This window comes from Medicago sativa, chromosome 8 (genome assembly GCF_051527215.1).
Source record: "Medicago sativa cultivar Bolivia chromosome 8, Bolivia_mono, whole genome shotgun sequence".
Lineage (NCBI taxonomy): Eukaryota > Viridiplantae > Streptophyta > Magnoliopsida > Fabales > Fabaceae > Medicago > Medicago sativa.
Genome location: NC_140756.1, coordinates 89719192 through 89746107, shown reverse-complemented (window position 1 = coordinate 89746107; position 26916 = coordinate 89719192). Strand labels below are relative to the sequence as shown.

The 26916-nt window shown below is 32.6% G+C and overlaps 2 protein-coding genes across 3 annotated transcripts; both read left to right on the top strand.

The window, feature by feature from the left end:
• Positions 1-13622: 13622 nt before the first annotated feature.
• Positions 13623-18470, top strand: LOC146903066 (RNA-binding KH domain-containing protein PEPPER-like). The gene is made up of 6 exons (XM_085732760.1): positions 13623-13925; positions 14318-14570; positions 15662-15810; positions 16007-16264; positions 16482-16673; positions 18005-18470. The coding sequence occupies exons 1-6, from the start codon at positions 13653-13655 to the stop codon at positions 18167-18169; spliced, it is 1290 nt and encodes a 429-aa protein (XP_085588886.1). The 5' UTR covers positions 13623-13652; the 3' UTR covers positions 18170-18470.
• An 869-nt stretch (positions 18471-19339) lies between these two features.
• LOC146903065 (alpha-L-fucosidase 2-like) lies at positions 19340-26783 on the top strand. Of its 2 annotated transcripts, XM_085732757.1 has the most exons (10): positions 19340-19624; positions 19882-20027; positions 22537-23438; positions 23643-23775; positions 24097-24255; positions 24765-24989; positions 25074-25175; positions 25333-25468; positions 25754-25952; positions 26056-26783. In XM_085732757.1, exons 1-10 carry the CDS (start codon positions 19408-19410, stop codon positions 26372-26374), a joined length of 2538 nt encoding a protein of 845 aa, XP_085588883.1. In that variant the 5' UTR covers positions 19340-19407; the 3' UTR covers positions 26375-26783. The 2 variants fall into 2 exon arrangements, with proteins under 2 accessions (XP_085588883.1, XP_085588884.1); XM_085732758.1 differs by lacking the exons at positions 24097-24255; positions 24765-24989.
• Positions 26784-26916: the final 133 nt, after the last annotated feature.

The window sequence follows — 26916 nt, the reverse complement described above, 5'->3', positions numbered from 1 at the left end:
ATTAAAAAAATATTTTAATAATTTTGAATTAATTTTTGATTTCTTAAATTTATATTTTTTTATCGATACTTCTATGTTTTTTATACTTTTCATATCTGATTTTTTTATTTGTCATAAATATCTCAAAAAATAAGGTATATTACCTTTGACCTTATCAATTAAATATATAATTTACTTTTGTAATGAATTTATATATATTTTTTAGTCAAATTAATTAAAGTCTAATTTAATTTTAATATAACTATAAAAAGTAAATTTTAAGATAATTTGTTTCTTAAAATTTATTTATTATTATGGAAAATTATTTAATTTATATATTTTTTATCATGCACATGTGCTTGATAAAAAAAAAGGTCATACAAATGATCTACTATCAAATTAACAAAATTATTAATTAAAAACCTATTTTTTACGTAGCAAAAATATCTCAATAAACTACGCATATAAGTTTTAATTCTATCCAGCTAAACATGTTTTTTATTTTATTTTATTCATAACGGTTTTTCAATATGTTAAATGTATTTGTTTTCCGAATTCTCATAATTTTTTCTATTTTCAACATAATAATCTCATCATACTTTCTACCAAAAAAAAGTACAATATCATCATACTACATATATTACTTAAATCGTATCCACCAGTATTACTTAAATCTCGAAGGAGGGGGGGCGTGAACCTGACCCGACAACCACGTGATCAACCCTGGAATGGCATTACAACAAATGATAACAAAAGTGGCAAAACATCCCAGACAAAAATCCAGTTAATGAAACCATATGCGTAGAGACAATATACATCAAAAGCACACAAACCAACGAACCAAACAAAACCATATTGCAAAAGAAAGAGATGTGCAAGTTCCCCCCAGACATCTAAGCAAACCATAGACAAGTTTGAATTCACATTTAAAGGAACGACAATTGAAAATGGTCGCCAACACGGTAACAGGTTTCTTAACCCACAACTCGCAGTAACGCAAACAAGTATAACTCTGTTTCTAACCAAAACCAGTGTGGAGATTTCAACAACCACCGGGAGTGTTTACAAACACCACGCTTATAATATAAAGTCTTATGTTCTTAATAGGAAAACAAATCAATTGTAAAAGTCAAGACCAATGATTTAGGAACATATTGTAAATTCTCTTAAAGTGAGAGCTAGCCTAGATTCATTGTAAATCAATCAAGCAGTTTGTGCGCCTCATGCACTAATTTATAAATTTGTATAATAAAAACTCTCAAAGGAGAGTAACCATTTCTACCATGAATTAGTATCACACTAATGCAAACTAAACATTCGAAATGTATCCATGTCCGTTAGGGGCAAATCATAAGTGACTCAAAAAACATGTTAGAGTCTGCAAATACTATTAATATTGATCCTCATTGGGTGTGATTAAAATAAGTAGAATTTCACAATCATATTCAGGTAAACTCGTCATGGTTATTTAGTTGGGTAAGTGGCAAAGATCACAATGGTTGGGAAATTAGAAAGTGACGAGGTCGTCATGGTTGCGCCACTATATAAGTGATGTGAATGTCATGGTCTGGTAATCCCATAGTAGTGGGGCAATGAACTTGTTAGGATTGATGCTTCGTGAAATCTTGTGGTGCTGCCTTATATATTGTGATTAGGTAGATTATAATGGAAGAAGTCCTTTTCGGGCAGGAGGCAAAACACACTCAAGAATGGGTAAACTAGACTAGCTATCAAGTTGATAGCGAACCATTATTGAATTGTTATGCCTTTCATTCTCTCTCTCTCTCTCTCTCTCTCTCTCTCTCTATATATATATATATATATATATATATATATATATATATATATATGGGAATGTTAATGCACACACACTCAAAAATTAGAAGGTGTGTATTAGCATTGTACACATTTTTGTTTTGGACTAAAAACCCAAACATCATTTTAAAAACATGTTTCATTCAATGGGCAGTAAAGTAATTTTGCTTTTATTTATTTATTCTCTCTCCTTAATCAATGATTATCCCATCTGAGTACCAAACCTTCTCTTTCCTCAACTCATGAGTCATGACCGTCGCAGACTGCTCCTCAGTCCTCACCTTAATGCCACGTCTTCCTCATTGTCGTCGGTCCCGTGGCGATGGCGGCGGTGAGATCCACTTTATCGAGTCCTCCGCCATCTCTTCCGACAACCTTGAGTTGAGATTCACGTAGATGGCGTCCCGATGTTGAAACTGACAAATGAGCCATGGGATGGGATCGAAGAGAGGCGAGGCTGAGACACGGCGGACACGACGATGTTGAAGAGAAAGAGAGAAACGGCAATGGCGGAAGCACGACAAAGAAGAACATGTTTTTTTTCCTTCTGAATTCTTCCTCTGACAGTTTTTAATTAAAACTGTCACGTGAGCTGCAACTTTGGATTCATAATAAATCAATAAAGTGGTCAATTAGTTGCAAGGAAGAATTCCGGTGCTGCCCATTGAATTAAACGCCTTTTTAAAAAGGATGTTTGCGTTTTTAGTCCAAAACAAAAATGTGTACAATGCTAATACACACCTTTTAATTTTTGAGTGTGTGTATATTAGCATTCACCATATATATATACCTTTACACTATTGATTCTTTTGGACCCGAGATCTATGGATAGTGGTTTTGAATGGCCTTTGAATGTAGGATCTTTGAAGTGGAAGAAATAGTCACAAGAAAGGGGGGTTTGAATTGTGACCCTTTTAAAATTTAGTCCTGCAACTTAAATAAATATATATACTCAAGAAGGTTCTTGGTAAATGTTAGTCTAACAAGATTAGAGTAATAGATATATAACAATTGATTTATACACGACCAGAATGTTCTGTATTAAATATACCTTAAATGATTAAATAGTTTTGTTAAGGACCAGAATGTTCTGGAGAATGATTATATAAGTAGAATGAGAAAAATGATATTTTAGACAAAATGTGAAAACTATTTTATCAAGGACCAGAATGTTCTGGAGAATGATTAATATAAAAGCAGAATGATAAAACAATATTAAGTTAAAATAAAAAGTTATTTTAACACAGACCAGAATGTTCTCGAGAATGATTAATATAAGACAGAATGATAAAACAATATTATAAGCTGATTTTAAACTTTAGTTAAATATTTATTCAGTTGTTTTATCTTGGACCAGAATGTTCTGGAGGCAGTTAATATTGAATAAAATAATGCAACAATATTAATGATTAATTTGGGACCAGAGAACTCTGGATTAATTTGGTTATGATTAATTAGGACCAGAATATTCTGGAGATTAATAAATATTAATATGAGTGTGATAGTGTGTGTATATTGTGTAGCTTTAAATAAAAGAGAAAGGGAAGAAGAATAACACAGGAGAATTATCCTGGTTCACCAAACCCGGCTACTTCCAGTCCCCACACCTCGTGTGAGATTATCCACTATAGTTGTCTTGCTAACAGAAACTTCTGACTAGCACTATAAGGTCTTGATCACACCAGATCAGTCTGTTACACCTGTATTATCAACCTCAGCAGGCTTCTACAATTCTTTGCGCACTAGCAAAAGAAATGTTGGTATTTTCTATCTCAAACTATTAAGCCCAATAGACTTGAGAAGTACAATACACTTTGTATGAGAGATTGGTTTGGGATTGAATTTACACTCAACTCGTGTTTGAGGGTATGATGATAAGAACACACTCACAATATGTGATCCACAAATCTGTTATGATCTAGAATGTGTTACAAATGAAGAGATTATGATATTTGCACTTTAAAAAGTGGATTATGGTTAAAATCAATCTCTTAGCCTCAAAGGCTTCTCAACTCTTGTTTGAGATTTCGATGAACAAACTCTTGATGTTGATCAAAGATATAGTGAGAGAGTTGGAGTTTGTTTTGTTTGTGAAGAGTTTTGTATGTAGTGATGATTTTCACTTGAGAGAATGTTTGCTTTCAAAACTCTTGTTTATAACCTTCAAAGACCCTTGTATTTATAGATGAGGAGTGTCTTGGTGATCAAGGGAGAAAATAGAGCTGTTGGACACGTTTTTGATAGCTGTCCAAAGTCTCAATTGATTTCTCTTTCCTTCTTAAAAATAGCCAGAATGTTCTCAGAATGTTCTGTCTGATTTGCCTAGCTTTGCTTGCACTGTAGCTTGCTTGCGAGTGAGAGAACCAGCTGTAATGAGTTGTTTACTTGTTGCCCACTTCTGCTTATGTCATGTCCTTTTGCTTTAGTGATGTCATGCTTTAATAAGCCATGTGCTCTCTTCCATGAGATATTTAATTCTTAATGGGCCTTTAGCTTCCAAATGGATCTAACTCATATTTGGGCCCAAGAGACATCTTTCAATGTTACATTTCTGCCATGATTTCTTGCTGTGCAGACTTGTTCACTTTTGATGTACTGTTCCATTTTCATCGTATTTGCCAGAACGTTCTCAGTTCATTCTCATGAAACAAATTCTCACAAAACGAATTAGTAGATAACAAAATAATAATAATTGTAATATTTTTGTTACCTTTTAAAACCATCAAATGAAGATGTTTTCTTCACTTTGTATGACCAGAATGATATTTGTAGAACATGAGAAACCTTTCTCAAAGGCACAATTCCTTTGATTGATTTTTATTCTCCAAATCATATCTTGAGTACTGATGGAAGATTCTTGGACCATCATAAGTCTTTTATGATAGAATCTCCAAGCATATGATCATGAATTTTCTTCTTTGTTATTTCTCTAACCAATATCATTAATGAGTGAATTAATAAATAATTCATTCATGAATTGGTTTCTCTTCAAAGTTGATTCTAATCATTTTGATGAAATGATGAGACTGATTTTGAGTGTAATATGCATCCTTGTCATGAGAACATTCTTTCATCGGAGTTGATAATGTTTTCTTCTCTGACAATATATTCTCGGTTAATTAACCTTGAATTATTTTGTTGTTGATGCGATTTATCTCATAACTTCTCTTGGTGATTTCACACAATGTTTCTTGTCCATTGAGTATCTTTGAGATGTTTTAGTTTTGGCATGCCTTTTCTTCCTTGAATCATTAAGGCATTGTTGAAAACAATGTGGTGAGAATGATGAATCAATTGCTAAGAAAGTTCATCTTCTTGTTGAATCTTCACTGGACACTCATTTGATTCAAACAATATTCTTTTTATATCTTCTTTGAGCTTGTGATACTACCGTTTTAGTATTCTTTCAATGAGTATATACATGCACTTGTAAGAGACTTCTTTCTTGTCAACTTCTGTGAAAAGACTCAAGTGCAAACATCAGTAGATCACCATTCATAAAACTTAGTGTTTATTCCATAAGGTTTGTTATCATTAAAACATTCATCAAAAAGATTTTTGTTTCAACAATCTCCCCCTTTTTGATGATGACAAACCTCTTTTGAATAAGTGTTAAGGTTTATGGATGTGTATAATAAGAAATGTAAGAATGTTCATAGATATGAAATTAAGCTCCCCCTAAACACGTGCAAGAGTTTAATTCTTATCATTCTAATTAAACTCCCCCTAAACATATGCAAGAGGTAAATTTTTTACATTCTTCATTGATTAAATTCATCTTGGAGTTTTCTCCCCATCCTATGTTACTCTCTCATCACATCCTATGTTACTATCTCATCACATATATCTCTCCCCCTTTTGGCATCTATCAAAAAGTATTGGGTATGATATAAAAAAATGAAGTTTAGATGTGGGAAAAACAACAAAAAGATATTGCACATAATAATTATGTTTTATTGTGAAGTCATATTCTCCTATCAAACTTAATCAAGCTCATGTCATGATTAATATGCATTTCAGTTTATCATTTCATGAATAATGACAATTATGATCAATTAATCATTTTCATCAATTTTTTAAAACGAGAGAAAATAATTCAGTTAGTGGAAGCGATAAAATCAGAGTCATTTGACACAATGTCAAAAAATTCTCTCTTAAAATATTGAGTTCTTTAAATGATAAATCTATAGAAGAGTCTTTGCTCATTCTGATGGAAATCTATCACATGTAACTCACAATAGTTTGAAAGACACACAAGTTCTCAATCAAGTATATGATTAAATTTATTTGTATGTGTGCAAGTGTGAGTTCTCTTAGATACTTATCTTTCAAGTTATCATGCTTAAAAGGATTCTAAACACAAGAGATGAGTTTGAAGAGAAGTATTTATGCAACATATTTATGCACAAACATATAGTGATACACCAATGATGTATAAATCTCTATTTATGTCTTCAATGTTTTGCAAGTGCAGCAAGATAGACATTCAACAATGCTAAAACTAAATTTTCATATCATGGACATGTTCAATATTAGTTTAGGTACAAAATATGCAAATCTTTTCTTTCTTAGAACAATTTTGATTCACATAAAACATTCTTATTTAAAACAATTATAGACTTCTTTGATGAAATTCTTTCAACAACAAATCTTAAATTAGAATATTCATTTCAAAAGAATTCGAAGCATGATTTTTAGACAAGACATATCATAAATCAATTCATGAATATACATATTTAAATATCATACTTGTGTAAGAACAACATATGATTTGTATTTTAATTATCAAAAACATGATATTTTGATATTTTTCTTGTATTGAATCTCAAGTCTATCATGCATTATGATTAAGAGACTAACTCATTTACTTTTAGAGTATTCATGTCATGATCAAGAATAAGCATACAACAAGACATTGACATAGAAAGATATTGATCAATAATGCAATCAATATATATTTAAAACATTGCCAAACTGAAGTTACACAAGTGTTAATTCTTTTGGCTTTTTCATGCAAAATTTTAATTGATCATTGTGACGAGAACATTCTTGATACTTTAAAAAGTTCAAGAACAAATGAACACTTGGTGTGTTTCTTTTGAAAATATTTCAAAGATAAATCCTAAATTAGGATCCATTTAAAAACATGATTGGAGAATGAAATTTTCATAATTCATATTAAAATATTTGTAAAGTTCATATTCAACATATATCACTTGATAATCAAGAAATGAATATATTGATGAATAAACTAGAATAAATTTCATAAACACCATCAAATTTCAGACCATTATGAAATATACAATTAAAATATTTTTATGATCCAATTCTAAGGTCTATCATCACATGTCATTTAGGAACCAATTTTTAGATGAACCATGAAAATGATTCAAATTGGATTTTATGACAATAACTTATTTAGAAATGTATTTTAAGAACATCAAAATAAATTAATTTAAGAATGTCAAGAGATGAATTTCGTCAAAATGATGTTGAAACATTTAATATTCATCAAGATATTCCATAAGAGATGAGTGTGAAAATAAAGAGTATTATGCAAAAGTTGTTCTTGACACAACGGCAACTCCTTGTTTAATTTAGAACACACAAATTCATATTAAATGCATTCTTAACATGTCTTCATCAAACATAAAACATAATGCAACAATTTAAATCATCAAATATGATTTATAAAGATTTTTATGGATATCCTATCTTTATGAAAGGAGTAGAAACAATAATGAAAGATTTATTGCATTTAGGCTAGGAATTAGACTTATGCATTTATTAGACATCACAAAAATTAATTCATACAATTAAGGTTTGAAGTCACACCTATTTTGAAATAATTTTATCCATTTCTAAGAGCATCCAACCATTCATAACATAACATTGCATATCAATTTGCAAGTATTATTAAGTTTATAAATGAGTGTACCTTTTTGGACGACTTTTCTTTGAGATTCAATGAGAATGACATGTTTCTCTTTCTCATACCTTTTCCTTTTTGGATGGAGAGTTTCAAGCATCAATAAGCATAACCTTTTGAAGCAGGTTGAACATCAGTAGCTTTATCTTCTTCTCCTTCTTTAGAATGATCAACTATCTCATGTCATAAGAATAATTTTTGTTCTACTCTTTCTCATGTAAGCTCTTTCAAATAGATTTTTTAGAACTTGATCATTTGATCATGACTTAGGATCAACCTTGATAAGTTTTGGATAAAATAAAGTGAAAAACACAAAGATGCATTGTTCATGGTTTTTCTCCAAAAGTATTTATAATACTTTTCAAAAACTCTAATTTTGATTGAAAGTTTTCTTGAACAAGATAACTCATGTCAAAGATAATTTTATGATTATTCCTTACATAAATGAAATTTGAGGTTTTTCATTTGGAACTTTGTAATAAAAAAAACTGAAACAATTTTAAGGAATCATCCTTAAGCTTTTAAAATTAAACTCAAATGATATTTGGATAATACTTATCTATTACAAAGCCATAAGACTTGTAGTTTTGATAAGATCCCAACTAAATCTATGTGAAGAAATTCAAGAGAATTTTAATTAATTTCTTTGAAAAGAGAATTACTCTTGACTAATTTTCCTAAAACACAAACTTCACATATTTAGTTATTTTCAAAACAAAATCTTGAGAGACATTTTCTTATATCAAAATAGAAATATTTTGTACTTTGACATAGAAGTAGTAAAGATTATATAGATTATTTTCAGATCAAAAGTATAGCCTAATCTTGCAAATTCTTTTGAGTGAAATTTATGTGTCGTGAGGATAGTGCTTGTACTTACAATGTGCACAAACGAGTGTAGTTAAGCTGCATGGTTAGTGACATAAATATACTATACTTGTACAAAGAAATACAAAGATGTTCTAATTACATTCTATCACACCTAGGATTTGTTTTTTTTGAAAAAACTCTAGAGGGTGAGTGCAATGTCAAATATTACTTACTATTTTAAAAAGTACACATATAATACAAAAACTCTATCATTGATTATTTTTAAAAGAATGACATAGATTTGAAAATACATTGGTTTTCACATGTGTAATTTGATTTTAAGATACTTTTAAGCTATCTCAAAAAAAAAACTTGAATACATGACATAAAATAAATAAATTCCATTAGCCTTAAGAAAATGTATATAGAATTTTTATTTTAGTTTTTACGTTCTTTTTTTTAAACAAATTAAACTATGTTGTATAAAAATACAAAATAGACACACATATTCCTAACAACTCATGTCAATTACATTTTATAATATCACAACCAATTGTATGAAACTATGACACTAATTGTTGTTAAATTTCAAACATGTATATAACAGATTTTATTTAATTTTTACTTAATTAAATTACCATTAAGTTATAAAGTTAAAAATACCAAAAATAAGGTAATAAGCAAATAAAATTATAAGTGAAAGAGCATAGGTGAAATTGTGAGTGTGTGAACATAAAATGTTGCAAATAACCAAGTTAATGATCTTTGTCACTTAGTATTTAGTTTTGAGAATCATCATTATTTAGATCTCCAAACTAATTTCTTGAGCATCAATTTTCCAAGAATCAAGGCTTTCCCTAGAATTTTAGAAGATATTCCTGCATCACAAATTGGTAATGATTTTGGTACCCATAGTGACTTGGGTCCTTGGAGGTTAGTGTTTATCTTCTCAAGAGAATTTTTCTTACGATCACATTCTGATTTAAGATTATCAGATTTGTTGTAAGAAGAACATATTTTTCTACCAATCTCAACCTTTTGAGACCATTGTGATTTAGTGTGAAAAGATGATTCAAATCTTTTATGAAAAGACTTTTCAAATATAATCTTTTCAAGTTTTTTCTTATGATAACAAAATGATTCAAGATGACCATATTTGTTGCAATAAAAACATTTTGTTCTAACCTTCTCAATCTTTTCCATACAAGAACGTTTTGATCTAGGATGATTAAATTTATAAGAACCTTCTTTTTTAACTTTCTCAAATTTTTTCTTATGATAACAATTTGAAGGAAGGTGTCCATATTTATTACAGTATGAACATCCTTTTTTGATTTTATCATCCTTCCTTTTTGATTCAAAAAGGTTTTCATAAAGTTTTTGTTTTGGAGAAGTTTTGAAGTTTAAATCAACTTTGTGAAATATTCCCATTTCAGATCCAATGATCTTTTGAGAGGCTTTAGTAGATTTTACAAACTTGGTTAAACCATTTTCCAATTTATCAACTTCTATTTTTATAATTAAATTTTCGTCCTGAGTTTCAGAACGTTCTGAAGAATAATTTTCGAGATTTTTCTCATTGAGAATCTTTTGTTGTTCAGACATTCTAAAATGAGATTTCTGCAATTCTTGAATAGTTTGAAGATATTTATCATTCAAGATTTGTAGTTTCTCTTTTTCTTTGTTTATCTCAGAAATGTGTTCTTTTAATAAAATACATTTCTCAGATAGAATGTTTGAATCATATAGAAGATTATCAAAATCATCTTCCATTTTTATGCATAAATGACATGGTTTAAAAGTTGTTACCTTTTCATTTTCCTTGTGTGCTATTAGACACATGTTGGTTTCTTCTTTTATTTTTGAGTTATCAACGTTAACTCGAGTTGCCATCATAGATTTCTTTTTAGAAAAGAATCTTCTTTGTTCTTTAGTTTTGAAATGGACGAGCTCATTCCATTTGCGGCATGAACTTTGATTTGAAAGTTTTGACATCACTTCTTCCCGAATCTTTTCCTCTTACACTGTGAAGTGCTCAAACCTTAGAGGCAGGCTCTGATGCCAATTGAAGTGGAAGAAATAGTCACAAGAAAGGGGGGTTTGAATTGTGACCCTTTTAAAATTTAGTCCTGCAACTTAAATAAATATATATACTCAAGAAGGTTCTTGGTAAATGTTAGTCTAACAAGATTAGAGTAATAGATATATAACAATTGATTTATACACGACCAGAATGTTCTGTATTAAATATACCTTAAATGATTAAATAGTTTTGTTAAGGACCAGAATGTTCTGGAGAATGATTATATAAGTAGAATGAGAAAAATGATATTTTAGACAAAATGTGAAAACTATTTTATCAAGGACCAGAATGTTCTGGAGAATGATTAATATAAAAGCAGAATGATAAAACAATATTAAGTTAAAATAAAAAGTTATTTTAACACAGACCAGAATGTTCTCGAGAATGATTAATATAAGACAGAATGATAAAACAATATTATAAGCTGATTTTAAACTTTAGTTAAATATTTATTCAGTTGTTTTATCTTGGACCAGAATGTTCTGGAGGCAGTTAATATTGAATAAAATAATGCAACAATATTAATGATTAATTTGGGACCAGAGAACTCTGGATTAATTTGGTTATGATTAATTAGGACCAGAATATTCTGGAGATTAATAAATATTAATATGAGTGTGATAGTGTGTGTATATTGTGTAGCTTTAAATAAAAGAGAAAGGGAAGAAGAATAACACAGGAGAATTATCCTGGTTCACCAAACCCGGCTACTTCCAGTCCCCACACCTCGTGTGAGATTATCCACTATAGTTGTCTTGCTAACAGAAACTTCTGACTAGCACTATAAGGTCTTGATCACACCAGATCAGTCTGTTACACCTGTATTATCAACCTCAGCAGGCTTCTACAATTCTTTGCGCACTAGCAAAAGAAATGTTGGTATTTTCTATCTCAAACTATTAAGCCCAATAGACTTGAGAAGTACAATACACTTTGTATGAGAGATTGGTTTGGGATTGAATTTACACTCAACTCGTGTTTGAGGGTATGATGATAAGAACACACTCACAATATGTGATCCACAAATCTGTTATGATCTAGAATGTGTTACAAATGAAGAGATTATGATATTTGCACTTTAAAAAGTGGATTATGGTTAAAATCAATCTCTTAGCCTCAAAGGCTTCTCAACTCTTGTTTGAGATTTCGATGAACAAACTCTTGATGTTGATCAAAGATATAGTGAGAGAGTTGGAGTTTGTTTTGTTTGTGAAGAGTTTTGTATGTAGTGATGATTTTCACTTGAGAGAATGTTTGCTTTCAAAACTCTTGTTTATAACCTTCAAAGACCCTTGTATTTATAGATGAGGAGTGTCTTGGTGATCAAGGGAGAAAATAGAGCTGTTGGACACGTTTTTGATAGCTGTCCAAAGTCTCAATTGATTTCTCTTTCCTTCTTAAAAATAGCCAGAATGTTCTCAGAATGTTCTGTCTGATTTGCCTAGCTTTGCTTGCACTGTAGCTTGCTTGCGAGTGAGAGAACCAGCTGTAATGAGTTGTTTACTTGTTGCCCACTTCTGCTTATGTCATGTCCTTTTGCTTTAGTGATGTCATGCTTTAATAAGCCATGTGCTCTCTTCCATGAGATATTTAATTCTTAATGGGCCTTTAGCTTCCAAATGGATCTAACTCATATTTGGGCCCAAGAGACATCTTTCAATGTTACATTTCTGCCATGATTTCTTGCTGTGCAGACTTGTTCACTTTTGATGTACTGTTCCATTTTCATCGTATTTGCCAGAACGTTCTCAGTTCATTCTCATGAAACAAATTCTCACAAAACGAATTAGTAGATAACAAAATAATAATAATTGTAATATTTTTGTTACCTTTTAAAACCATCAAATGAAGATGTTTTCTTCACTTTGTATGACCAGAATGATATTTGTAGAACATGAGAAACCTTTCTCAAAGGCACAATTCCTTTGATTGATTTTTATTCTCCAAATCATATCTTGAGTACTGATGGAAGATTCTTGGACCATCATAAGTCTTTTATGATAGAATCTCCAAGCATATGATCATGAATTTTCTTCTTTGTTATTTCTCTAACCAATATCATTAATGAGTGAATTAATAAATAATTCATTCATGAATTGGTTTCTCTTCAAAGTTGATTCTAATCATTTTGATGAAATGATGAGACTGATTTTGAGTGTAATATGCATCCTTGTCATGAGAACATTCTTTCATCGGAGTTGATAATGTTTTCTTCTCTGACAATATATTCTCGGTTAATTAACCTTGAATTATTTTGTTGTTGATGCGATTTATCTCATAACTTCTCTTGGTGATTTCACACAATGTTTCTTGTCCATTGAGTATCTTTGAGATGTTTTAGTTTTGGCATGCCTTTTCTTCCTTGAATCATTAAGGCATTGTTGAAAACAATGTGGTGAGAATGATGAATCAATTGCTAAGAAAGTTCATCTTCTTGTTGAATCTTCACTGGACACTCATTTGATTCAAACAATATTCTTTTTATATCTTCTTTGAGCTTGTGATACTACCGTTTTAGTATTCTTTCAATGAGTATATACATGCACTTGTAAGAGACTTCTTTCTTGTCAACTTCTGTGAAAAGACTCAAGTGCAAACATCAGTAGATCACCATTCATAAAACTTAGTGTTTATTCCATAAGGTTTGTTATCATTAAAACATTCATCAAAAAGATTTTTGTTTCAACAATCTTTACTACCAGTCTTCTTCTTAGACAAATGGGTTGATACATACGAAGACATACTAACTCTCAATTCAGTAAGTTGCGTGGATATATTATGCATTATCTTTATCAATTAAGCTAAACTCACGATAAACATGTATTTGTCAATTTAAATGAAGGGATATATTTTCACTAAGTCACCCTAAACCCAAGATAAAAATAAAACAGCGGTTAGGTTACTGAACAAAACGTCATCGTATTGCTGGCTGAGGTTGTGTAGTTGTAACAGTGTAGAGACAACAAGGTTAAGTTTTTAAGTTATTTGACTTCGATCTTCAGAACTACGCCTACGCCTCTCTAAACACTTTTCCCTATGGCCACGGCGGTAGAGCCAATTCCAAACGGCACTCTCCAATCAGAATCATATACAATCTTTGACGCCGCTGCAAATACTACGGACGAATTTGAATCTGCAGAGAAGAGATGGCCAGGTTGGCCTGGTCACTGCGTTTTCCGGCTAATTGTTCCCGTTGTTAAAGTTGGCATCATCATAGGCCGTAAAGGGGAATTGATCAAGAAGACTTGCGAAGAGACACATGCTCGCATTCGTGTTCTTGACGCTGCAGTTGGTACTCCTGATCGAATTGTGAGTTTTTTTCTTTTCATTTCATTATCATCTTTTTAGGGTTTCATTTGTTTTGCTAAATTTCACTTCAAATTTAGCTTCAAACACAATATTTCACTTGCCCAACTCTTCGGTTTCATTTTGTTCTTTTACTTTTGTTTAATGCTTATGTTATTGCTGGTTTTGTAATTTCATTTTAGTCAATTCTTTATTTATTTTAAAAACTAAGCTTTTATTAAAGAATCTTTGCTTGTAGGTGTAGTGGAGTCTCTATAGGATTTATATGACTTGATGCTTTATGGACACTACTAAATTCTGTTGAATTTTGTAATATATAGTTTGCAACTTTCATCATTTAATGTTTACACTTTGATTAGATGATGATATTTCATCCAATTACATTTTGATTTTAGGTGCTTATATCGGGAAAAGAGGATCTGGAGGCACCGCTCTCTCCTGCAATGGATGCTATTCTTAGGATTTTTAAACGTATATCCGGATTATCCGAAACTGATGACAATAATACAGCAGCTGCAGGGGTTGCATTATGTTCCATCCGTTTATTGGTGGCGTCAACGCAAGCTATCAATTTGATAGGAAAACAAGGCTCCTCAATTAAAGCTATACAGGAAAATACAGGTGTTGTTATTAGAGTTTTGTCGGGAGGTATGCTTGGCGCTTTAGTTCCCTCTACTTCTTGATTAGCAGCTATATTTTTTTTATTCATATTGACTAATGTTTCAATAAGTGTTATGAAATATATTTTAACTATTGGTGTTTGGTGTCTGACTTAATTGGATTCATGTGGAATATACTTGAAATAAGGGAGCTTTTTGTCTTCCTGTTGCTTTACCCAGTATGTATAGGTTGAGTGCTTATGTATGTGGATGTTTTGCCTCGCTAAATGGAGCTTTGAGTGGCTATTTTTGAACATTAGTGATGTTAGTTGTGTAAGACAAAATGCCTACCTACCATTACGATTAGACATGTTTATCATACTAATGTACTATACATTTCATTAGATTCTCTCTCCCTCTCTCCCCTAATTATAAATTTGTTAGCAAATGCCTCTCTTTTGAGCCTAATTTGTTTGTGAAATTCAATTTAACTTGATATCAAGAGCTCATGTAAGACTTGCAAAATGAGCTAATTTCTGAAATGAGTTTAATTGATGAAGTTTCCACCTTAGATTCACTTTTAAGTGCAATGTGAATTTTGCTCACTGAAATTGGAAATTCAAGGGTCAATACACCCTTTCTCACTTGAACAACAAACTCAATAAAAAAAAGTTTTTTCTTAATAGCTCTGTCCGTCCCTGCTTTTATTTTCCTTCAAAGAATGAGTTTTCATTTTATTTTATGTTTGTGGTTATACAACAGAAGAAAAGATTAGGCATACAATCATTAGAGAGAAAATTAGGGCACAAGAAAAGATTAGGCATACAATCATTAGAGAGAAAATTAGGGCAGTTCTCTCATTGTAGATAATTAGGCATACAATCTTATGCGGTTTGGGTATGATTGGAGAAGACCCGTAGCAGCACTAGTGATGGGGGTTGACTAATGGCGGTTAGTTAATATTTAGAGGTAGAGAGAAATCATGAAAAACTAAAGGTCAAACCAGTAAACAATGTCTTTGAATCAACACAATAAAGGGAATTATGTTGTGTTTGATAACACATGCTTGATTAATATTTGCAGTGCATTTTTTGGGTTAAATGATGGGAGATTTATGATAAAAAACCATTTTCCTGACAGACGAACTTCCATCTTATGTCGGTGCCGATGAAAGGATTATTGAACTGCAGGGAGAAACCTTGAAGGTTCTTAAAGCTTTGGAAGCCGTAGTCGGGCACCTGAGAAAGTTTCTGGTTGATAGTAGCGTTATTCCCCTATTTGAGAAAACTGTAAGTTTGATATTTTCCAAATTTTTAATTAAGCTCAAAAACTCGATATCATTGTATACTTTGTATGTTAAATTGCAACATTATTTTGGTGACGTGTTCAAATATCATCGAAGAAAATGTGAAAGCCATCTTTTTCTGATTTCATTGTATTGATTCTCGACACTAAGATATGCACATCCTTTGTTTTTTGTTTAAGTGCAATGCAACAATTTCCCAAGACCGTCAGACAGATGCCTGGGCTGACAAACCATCACTACATAGTGCTTCGCAACCTAGCATTGTTGCTGACATTCCTCTTTCTACAAAGAGGGATTCTTTCTTTGCTGATCGTGAAAGTCAATTGGATTCATTGCTTTCTTCCTCGACAATGTCATTGTATGGACAAGATTCTTCTTCTATTTCTGGTCTTCGTTCTTCGGCGTTTAATCGTGCCAGTGCTTCCATTGTTACTACAGTAAGCAACTCTAACTTCTAAGCACCCAATTTTAATCGTGTCAGTGCCCATTGTTACCATGAACAAATATATTTGTACTTTTGCCATCAGTTTACCAAATAATCGTGTATCATAATTATTTATCAAGTGTTTTTGCAAGGCTTTTGTTTTCGTTTTACTTCGTGCGGTTCAAATTTTAAACCCATGATTCATGTCGATTTATTGTTTCCCCTATCAGGTGATACAAACAATGCAAATACCATTGTCCTATGCAGAGGACATAATTGGTATTCAAGGGACTAATATTGACTACATTCGTCGCACTAGTGGGGCTATATTGACTGTGCAGGAGAGCAGGGTGCCCGATGAAATCATTGTGGAAATAAAAGGCACCTCCACCCAAGTTCAAACAGCACAACAATTGATTCAGGTAGAAACTTATCTTGAGAAAAAAGTTCAATTTTTCTGGTCCTTTTACTTTTTTTGGTATTGATAGTGAGTTATGCATATTGCATCGGCATATGTGCATGTTTGGACGAGTAATTGATTTTTCAGCAAGTGTTAAATGTAGACACAGGTCTTAACACTCACATTGCTCGTTTCCGTAGGCGTAAATGTATTTAGTATAATGCTTTACACGCTATTAGCTGATATCCATGTTCCTTGTTTTCTCAAGAAGAATTATACTAATTGGTAATTGCAACTTGATAGTTGCAGTGAGACTAAAAATAAGTAATTAAAGGAGAATGAAATGTGAGACAATATATTAATCTACTTTAATTATAGGGAAGTAGGAAATAAAAAATGAAGACAGTCAGACAAAGGAAGTATCAGTTTCAAATTTCATAAATACTTCTATAAACTTACCCGGGCCGGGACATTGTTAAGTGGACATTATATCATGTAGTTGAAAGTCAAAACATGTGACCTTTTGGTTTTTGGAAACATATAACCATTATGTTTGGACGAGTACATGTCGACTTTTCCCTTACTACAGCTGCATAAACTAATCCTTTAGAGCTTTTTTTTCTCTGATGGATTGGACTAGGTTTTCCAAGGTAAGACTTATTCAATTTCACAAGACTAGTTAAAAGAAAGATGTGAAAATTTTATCTTATTCCCAGCTCTTTGCCATATTCATTTCATTTGTTATAAGATGATTTTATTAAACTTGTTTGTTATGTATACACTTCTTTTGTAGCAAATAATTGTACTCCCTCCCTCTCACAATAATTGTCCCTTTACCCATTTTTCTTTTTCTCAAAATAATTGTCACTTCAGAATACTAACATTTATTATTTTTTTCCCATTATTATACCCTATTGAATTTCATTCAACTTAACTACTCCACTGACTACAATTAATAAGGATGTTTTAGTAAATGATATTAATTTTACCATCAAAATCAACACAATTAATCATTTCCTTAATAATCGTACATAAGCCTTAAACGACTATTATTTAGAGACGGAGGGAGTATTATATATACAATTGTTTCTGGTCGTATCTACTAACCTTATTATATTCCCACTTCCTCCTATGCTGGCTGTTTTTTTAATCAATTAAGGAATACAACTTTGTCACAACTATTAATTAGTATTACCTGATTTATTTCTTATTTTTCACACATACATTACACTATTTCATTAAATCATTTTGACATTTGACTGGGTACTTACTACCCTCAAGTAATTAGTTCATGTTGTAAGAGTAGATTATCAAGTACACTTTTGTTTATGGAATTGTCTTTCTTTGTTACAGGAAGTTATAACCAATCACAATGAAACTATTGCTAGTAGTTATGCGAGATTAGACACGGGGCTGAGGTCTTCTTACTCTCAACTGGGTAGTTCATCCTATCCATCACAACCCTACAATGGGTACGGATCTTCTGGTCCTGGGGATTATAGTACTTTCAGACTTTAAATGGTATCTTGAAGGAACATCATCTTGAGGCAAGTTGTCCCAGCTGGGTCTGATTGGAATGTAATATAAAGCAACAAAAAGCTCTTTCATATTATCTGATATATCATTTAATGGTGTAATTTTAAATGCGGCTAAGAGTTGTGTAATGCAATAGAAAATATAATGAAATATCAAATTAACCATTTTCAGGATGTTCAGTTTCGTAATGTATATGTGCATGGGTTTGAACCTTAACCTTAGGATCTATAGTGGCTTTGAAACTATTTTATACATCTGTTTGTTTTTAAGTTTGCACTGCCAATAGCTGTTGTCAATATCACTATTTAAATTTCGCCACTTACTGTGCTGTTATTGTGCTGTTATTGTTAAATATTAGTAAGCTATAAGATTTGACTAACATCACAATGCCAAAGCACTTTCCCATTCACGTCCTCACTCAAACGGATCACAATCGTCCTAAACTTTGATTGTTCTCGTCTATTGGATGATGGGCCAAGATGACAAGGAAGGTCTGGCTAGTGCATGTTGTATTCCTGTGTTATAGTCACGGTTGATCATGATTTTATCAATCCATCCTGATACTAAACATACACTTAGGGGCCACCAATTTCCGATAATGGTTAATTAATTTTAATGGAAAACGAATAAAATTAAGGGCTCTCAGAATCATGGTATCATCGTGATTTTATCAATCAACTGTGATACTAAACATGCAATTAGGGACCACCAACTTCTTATAAGTATGATGAAATGGTTGATTAATTTTAATGGAAAACAAATAAAGTTAAGGGTCAACAATGACACATGGATTGAAACATTTGGTTATTTATCCGTCTCTCCTATCAAATATATATGCTAACTAGACTAACAAAAGTTATGGACACCATTGCCACATAGCCATATTGACATGGCATCATAATTTTTATATTAATATTTTTTTTATCAAAACCATTTCTATATTATTATGAATAATCAGTTAGATTTAATTTTGTTTATTCAATTTTAAAATCAAAATTCCAAATTTTTTGCCAGTATTATAAATTATCATTTTTTTTATCAAAAAAGATATAAATTACCATTTTTAATAATTTTTTTACAATGAGACACTTGGATGGTTATGAATGGTGACACACTACCACTTGTACAAACAACTATCACTCTGCTTTGTTCAGTTCCACTAACTCAATCCTCTCTCTATTCTCTTCCTTCCCAATTCATCTCACTACTTTTTTTCTACAATGGAAGATGGAGAATGGATTATGGTGCAAGGTCCTCCACATAAGGACTTGTGGAACCCAAGTTTAGCAAATGCAGATGATGATGAACCTTCAATGCCCTTGAAGGTTACTTTTTCTAGGCCTGCCAAGTACTGGACTGATGCCATCCCCATTGGCAATGGTCGTCTTGGTGCCATGATTTGGGGTGGCATACAGTCTGAAGTTCTACAGCTCAATGGTAAAAACACTCACTTCTTGCTTTCGGTTCCAATCTTGAAGACTTTCAGTATAATAGTAATTGTTTATTTTGATCCAAAGTGCATGCTGGGGGGACAGTAGTACTAGAGTCTAGACATTTTCTAGTTGCAAATTTATAGAATTAAGATATCAGGGATAAGGTCATGCTGCATTATCCATAGAGCTACCAATATGTCTTTCAGTCCTTTGTTATTTAAAAAGCATACTAATATGAAGATTCAATTTTTTTCTTCACAGAGGACACCCTATGGACTGGTATACCTGGCAACTACACCGACAAAAATGCTCCTGAAGCGCTGGCTGAAGTCCGAAAACTTGTCGATGACAGAAAATATTCCGAAGCTACAACTGCAGCTCTCAAATTGTCGGGACCTCCTGGTGAAGTATGTAACACACTGCAAATTCATATATGTTGGAACAAAATGTGTTTAACAATGAACCTTAAAGAGTTTTGATGATAACAAGGTATTAAAAATTGTAAATTGGACTAGCTAATATTTGTTCAAGTTTACAGGACCATAATTAAAATAGTTACATCATCATTGGTTCTGAATGAGCAAATAAAGAGCAAAGGAAACAACAAAATTTGAAGCTTGGACGCTCCTGAAGGCAACTTGCTACTGAAGAGAAAAAGCGCCCCTGAAGTTAAGTCGCTTCTGAAGTAAGAATAGTGCTCCTGAAGAATAGAGGTCCAGAAGCCATATCATCAGAAGCTGCATCATCAGAAGCTGCAGAAGCTGCCTCATCAGAAGCCATTTCACCAAAAGCTGAAGATCAACTGGATTTGCGAAGATTCAAGGATTGAAGAATCATCACTGCAAAAGCTGTCTATTGGATTCGAAAACACAACAAAGGATTAGTGGAATTTTGCAACGGTCATTTCAAAGGTGTTTGAAGGCATGTGCTTGCAATTTGGACGAAAGCGTTGACATTTGTACGAATTGTACAACCACGTTCTCCACTACTCTGTCTTGTGTCCACGCTACAAGACAAGAAAACAGCTCCAGAATACGGCTTCGCCTGCATAGATGTTCCTTTGGATAAGGAATGGATTTCAAATTGGTTCTTCATAGGACAACAACCAAATCAGGCAAAAGATCAAAGGTGAAAGATCAAGCTTCAACAACGACTCTTTGGTGTGCTGGCAATTTCACAACGTCTCTTTCACACCTCTATATAAAGGAGTGAAGACTTAGAGATTTGGCAATGCTGAACAACAGACTCTCAACATTTTTACAAGTGCCAAACCTCTGCTGAAATTGTTCTGCATTCACTTAGAATTTCTGTGTCTCAAAGTCATATCTTAGAAATTCTTAATTCCATTGAGTCTGTATCTGATTTGTATTGTGAGCACCTCTGATTGTATATCAAGTGTTCAACCTTAAACAATTTTCTGTGTAATTTTGTTTAGTTAGAAGTCTCTTGCAGTTGTGCTTGAGCAGGAAGTCTCTTGATTGTGTTCTTGAGCAAAGGAAGTCTCTTGCTTGTGTGCTTGAGCAAAGGAAGTCTCTTGCCTGTGTGCTTGAGCAATTGTAATCAGATATTACTCTTAGTGAAATCTCCTTGGAAGTGCAAGGGGGACTGGACTACTTCCGGATTGTGGAAGGAACCAGTATAATTGCTTTGTGTCGTTCTTCTTCTCTCTCTCTGTTTTATTCCGCTGCATTTAGATTCTGATTACCACTTCAGAAGCTGTCTCACTTAGCTTCTGATCAAGTGTGTTCAGTTTGAAGGAAAAACGAAGAATTTTCCAAAAACACAATTCAACCCCCCCTTCTTGTGTTTTTCTCACCTTCAATATAACCCTTCCAGCATTATATATATATATATATATATATATATATATATGTGTATATATATGTATATATATATGTGTGTATATATATATATATATATATGTATGTATATAGGTATATATATATGTATGTATATATGTATGTATATATATATATATATATATATATATATATATATATATATATATATATATATATATATATATATATATATATATATATGTATATATAGGGATTTGCTAAAACACACCCACTAGTTTTTATGTGGGAGTGTTTTAGCAAGCTACACCTTAAGGTGTATTTAACTACTTTTTAGTTATAACTTGCTAAAACACACCTTCTAAAAAATAAGTGGGTGTATCCTAGCAAATGCCTATAGGAGTTGCTAACATACACCCACTTATTTTTTAGAAGGTGTGTTTTAGCAACATTCACCTTAAGGTGTATTTAACAACTTTTTAGTTATATCTTTGCTAAAACACACCTTAATAAAAACTAGTGGGTGTATCCTAGCAAACCCCATATATATATATATATATATATATATATATATATATATATATATATATATATATATATATATATATATATAGGTTATGTTACAAGCCACCCTTTGGTGGTGTCTTTTATCAAGTCACACCTTAAGGTGTGATTTTCACTTTTTAGTTATAACTTTGATAAAAGACACCTTCCTAGAAGTAAGTTGGTGTCTTTTCGCAAATGCTCATAGAGTAACTTGATAAAAGACACCTTCATAAAAGGTGTCTTCTATCATAACCCTATATATATATATATATTTTATTTTGAAAAAGCCAAAACCCTTCCAACAGTTAATGAGGAACTATGCTAGTTTTTAGACTGATATCAGGAGTTGACAACCAAGGAACATGATATATAAATAGAGGAATCCATGTAATTTCAATTTTTCTTGAATATAAATCATATGCATGCTTTCATATTAGTGTTCTCATTCATGGATTGTTTACTCCTCCACCCCACTCCATTACTAAAGATATATTGGTGCATGAGTTAAGGAACCTTGCATAAAATGTGTGAAGTCTTCACATCCTGTTTTTTTTTTTTATTTTGAATGAAGGTATACCAACTTCTTGGCGATATTAAATTACAATTCGATGATTCTCATCTTAAATATTCCGAAGAGTCATATCACAGAGAACTTGATTTGGATAATGCAACAGCAAAAATAAAATATAATGTGGGTGATGTAGAATTTACCAGAGAGCATTTTGCTTCTAATCCCGACCGAGTGCTAGTGACAAAGTTTTCCACAAGCAAACCGGGGTCATTATCATTTACAGTATCTTTGGATAGCAAATTACATCACAATACGCGGTTAAGCAGCAAAAATCAAATAATAATGGAAGGAAGCTGTCCTGGCAAAAGGATCCCGCCACAAGTGAATTCAAGTGACGAACCAAAGGGAATTCAGTTTTCTGCAGTTCTTGCTATGAAGATCAGTAATGAAAAAGGAGTTATACATGTTTTGGATGATAAGAAGCTTAGAGTTGAAGGTTCAGATTGGGCTGTTTTGCTTCTGACAGCTTCCTCGTCGTTTGATGGTCCATTTACTGATCCTGAAAACTCTAAGAAAGATCCTACTTCTGAGTCCTTAAGAAAAATGAAGTTTGTGAAAAGCTTAAAATATGATGATATTTATGCTCGTCACTTGGATGACTATCAAAATCTATTTCATCGGGTCTCATTGCAACTCTGTAAAAGTTCGAAGACTGTTTTAGGAAAACCTATTTTGGACGAAGAGAAAATAGTTTCTTGTCAAACTAACATATCTCAATTGAGAGGTGGTGATATTGTTCCAACTTCATCGAGAATCAAATCATTTCAAAATGATGAAGATCCTTCCGTCGTGGAGCTTTTGTTTCAATACGGTAGATATCTGCTAATTGCTTGTTCACGTCCTGGAACTCAGGTGGCAAACCTACAGGGTATATGGAACAAAGATGTTGTGCCTAAATGGGAGTATGTTTTCCCTTCACTTTCCATCCCCCCTCTAGTGATAAATAAATATGTAAAAGGAAAGTAAAGAGATTAAGTTCTATTGCTTCTAGATTCTAAGGTGGCTTAGAGTTTCTATATGGATAGGCAGTATCAAATAAGTATTTAGAAGTAATTTCTTAAAGAATTGATGATAATTTGTAATTTGTCTCTTTTTTTGTCATCCAGTGGGGCTCCACACTTGAACATAAATCTTCAAATGAATTATTGGCCGTCCCTTTCTTGCAACCTACATGAGTGTCAAGAGCCACTATTTGATCACATTTCCTCTTTGTCAGTCAATGGTAGTAAAACTGCAAAGGTATTTTGTTTCTTTACTCTTTCTTTCATATAATTCTTGACATTCTATGTAAGAAAGGGATTGGTTATAATTATGTTCGTCAGCTATCAGTAACTTGCTACTAGACCTCCTATTAATCAGGTGTATGTTAAGTGCAAGCCAAAGCAATTAGCTCCAATTTAATGTAATTGTGTGTGTTTTAAATTCAAGAAGGATAGGAATTAGGCAAGCAAAAGAAAAATAATCTTGCATGTTGCTACGCACAGGTATCTGACCACCAATCCACCATGTTGTGAGTTTTGTATATTGGGTATAAAGAATTTCATTTGATCTGGCATGCAGGTGAACTACGAAGCTGATGGTTGGGTTGCACATCATGTTTCTGACTTATGGGCTAAAACATCCCCATATCGAGGTCCGGCTGTTTGGGCTTTATGGCCAATGGGTGGAGCCTGGCTTTGTACCCATCTATGGGAGCATTACACTTATACAACGGATAAGGTAAGTTCAGGTATTTTATTAAATATGCAGATCAAGAACTGTTATACCTTGAAGAGCTGAATATTCCATAATGCCAACCTTCTATTTTCATGGCATTATTATAAGTTGTAATAGAGATGATGTAAAACATAACCCGCTTTGACTGATTTTTGGTTATTATGTTTCATTTGCATAATGCAATTTCAAACTGGTATTAGTCCAACAAATATCTTGTTTAGCTATGCTGATTAATAGTTTTAGGAGACAGCATGCGGAAGAGGCATTGTTGAAGGCCGAAAAATTCAGTATAATTAACTTCAAGTTTCATTTTATTGTTGTAAGTCTGCAACTTAGTTGGTGCTGTTGTTTCCAAAAAACATTTGATTACAATGACTGAACGGTTAAGGGATACACCATGCTGCTGAGGGATGAAAGATCTAATATGTTATAGTGATACATACATATATGCATTTTTTTTATAAAAAAGTACTGTATTGTGTAAATAATGGTTGATTTTTCTCTTAAATTAGGAATTTCTGAAGAATAAAGCATATCCTTTGTTGGAAGGATGTACATCATTTTTATTGGATTGGTTGATTGAAGGCCCTGGTGGATTATTGGAAACTAATCCATCAACTTCACCAGAGCACATGTTCATTGCACCGGATCAAAAGCAGGCTAGTGTGAGCTACTCATCAACTATGGACATTTCAATCATAAAAGAAGTTTTCTCTATAGTCATTTCTGCTGCTGAGGTGAACTGATCTTAGTTCTCAAACCAATACTAGACACTAGTTTCTAGTTATCCTAATTTTTTCTTGGTCCCTTGTCAAAAACAGATTTTGGGAAGACAAGATGATGCTATTATCAAAAGAGTATTTGAGTCTCAATCTAAGTTTCCTCCTATAAAAATTGCTAGGGATGGATCAATTATGGAATGGGTATGCAATCATATTATATTTGTGTTTTCCTTCTATTCATCTTTCAAGTGTCAATTTGTCAAACTTATGTCATCTAATATCTTCTGATCTTCAATGAAAATTTTGGATTGTAAACTAGGGGTTCCATGTTAAATTTAACACCTTATTTATTTGACAGGCTGAAGATTTTCAGGACCCAGATGTACATCATCGGCATGTTTCACATCTGTTTGGCTTGTTTCCGGGGCACACAATAAATCTCGAGAAAACTCCAGATCTTTGTAAAGCTGTGGATTATAGTCTAATTAAAAGAGGTCTTTTACTAGAGCTTTAATTCTGATTTTTGTCCCCGACGTAGTAGTTATTTTAGGTAATAGTACTACGTCTATTGATTTTAATAGTTAAGTCACTCTATTCATTAAAACCTCCGGGTAATGTAGAAGATAATCACAACAAATATACTACATTCTCAAATTAGGAATTCCCCCGTTCATGTTCAACCTTGTACACCAAAATGACCTAAGGTTGTATCTTTTTTATCTTTAATACTAGAAATAATATATCTTAACAGCAATCACATTTCTTGCATTATGTTACAGGAGATGAAGGTCCCGGGTGGTCAACAACTTGGAAAGCTGCATTGTGGGCTCGTCTTCACAACAGTGAGCATGCATATCGCATGATAAAACACTTGATTGTCTTAGCGGACCCTGAGCAGGAAGCTGTTGGTTTCGAAGGAGGACTTTACAGTAACCTGTTCACAGCACATCCTCCCTTCCAAATTGATGCGAACTTTGGGTAAGTCTCGTCTTTAACGGCCATGTTTGTGTATCTTGTCAGTTTCATTTTGAACTCGTAATTGAGTCACACTGGCTGAGAAAATGGTCATTGTTTGTGTCAGTTTTTCAGCAGCAATTGCAGAAATGCTTGTTCAAAGCACAACGAAGGACATCTACTTACTTCCTGCATTGCCTCAGGATAAATGGGCAAATGGTTGCGTGAAAGGATTAAAAGCGCGTGGCGGGGTGACAGTCAACATCTGCTGGAAAGAAGGTGATCTGCATGAAGTTGGCCTTTGGTCACAAAACCAGAATTCCGAAATGAGACTACATTATAGAGGGAACAAGGTCGTGGCAATTTTATCACCCGGGAAAGTTTACTCGTATAATAATTGGTTGAAGTGTGTTAAGACATACTCCCTTTGCGAAGTGAATCCCTAAAAATATAAATGTTTTCCAATTTTCCAATAAATCTTAAGGAACATGCATTACGTTTTACAATTTGTTACGTACAGGACATAATTTGCTGGATCATAACATATCGTTTGAATGATTATTCTCCATGAGTCATTTAGCTTGGGAAGATGTAATTTAATGGAAGTTTGATAATCCTTGCCATGGGATAGAATATGCTCAAGGGACAGTTAGGGCATCTTGTTCAAGCATTGACAAACTGACAACATACACTCCTACTGATTCATGAAGGAAATGCTTGAACTTCCTTATCTATTATGAAATGGGAGAGGGACTCAGAAATGGATCATGTAATTTTTTGATTTGATTTGAAGTTGGTAGTGTATAGCATTCAAAATCATATAAGTCCATATTGTTGTCACTATCATTGCTTAAATTTCTTCCCCTAATATGTTGTTATTGTTAAATATTAACGCGATGGGATATGACTAACATTAGGATGTCAAAGTACTTTCTCATTTATGTCCTCCCTCGAAGGAGTCACGAATCACAATCGTCCTAAATTTTGA

Excerpts from the sequence above, each read along its gene's own strand:
- LOC146903066 (XM_085732760.1), top strand. The coding sequence starts at position 13,653 with ATGGCCACGGCGGTAGAGCCAATTCCAAACGGCACTCTCCAATCAGAA. Across the intron at positions 14,571-15,661 it reads TATTAGAGTTTTGTCGGGAG|ACGAACTTCCATCTTATGTC; the intron begins GTATGCTTGGCG and ends TTTTCCTGACAG. Across the intron at positions 15,811-16,006 it reads TTCCCCTATTTGAGAAAACT|TGCAATGCAACAATTTCCCA; the intron begins GTAAGTTTGATA and ends TTTTTGTTTAAG.
- LOC146903065 (XM_085732757.1), top strand. The coding sequence starts at position 19,408 with ATGGAAGATGGAGAATGGATTATGGTGCAAGGTCCTCCACATAAGGAC. Across the intron at positions 23,439-23,642 it reads GATGTTGTGCCTAAATGGGA|TGGGGCTCCACACTTGAACA; the intron begins GTATGTTTTCCC and ends TTTGTCATCCAG. Across the intron at positions 24,256-24,764 it reads ACACTTATACAACGGATAAG|GAATTTCTGAAGAATAAAGC; the intron begins GTAAGTTCAGGT and ends CTCTTAAATTAG.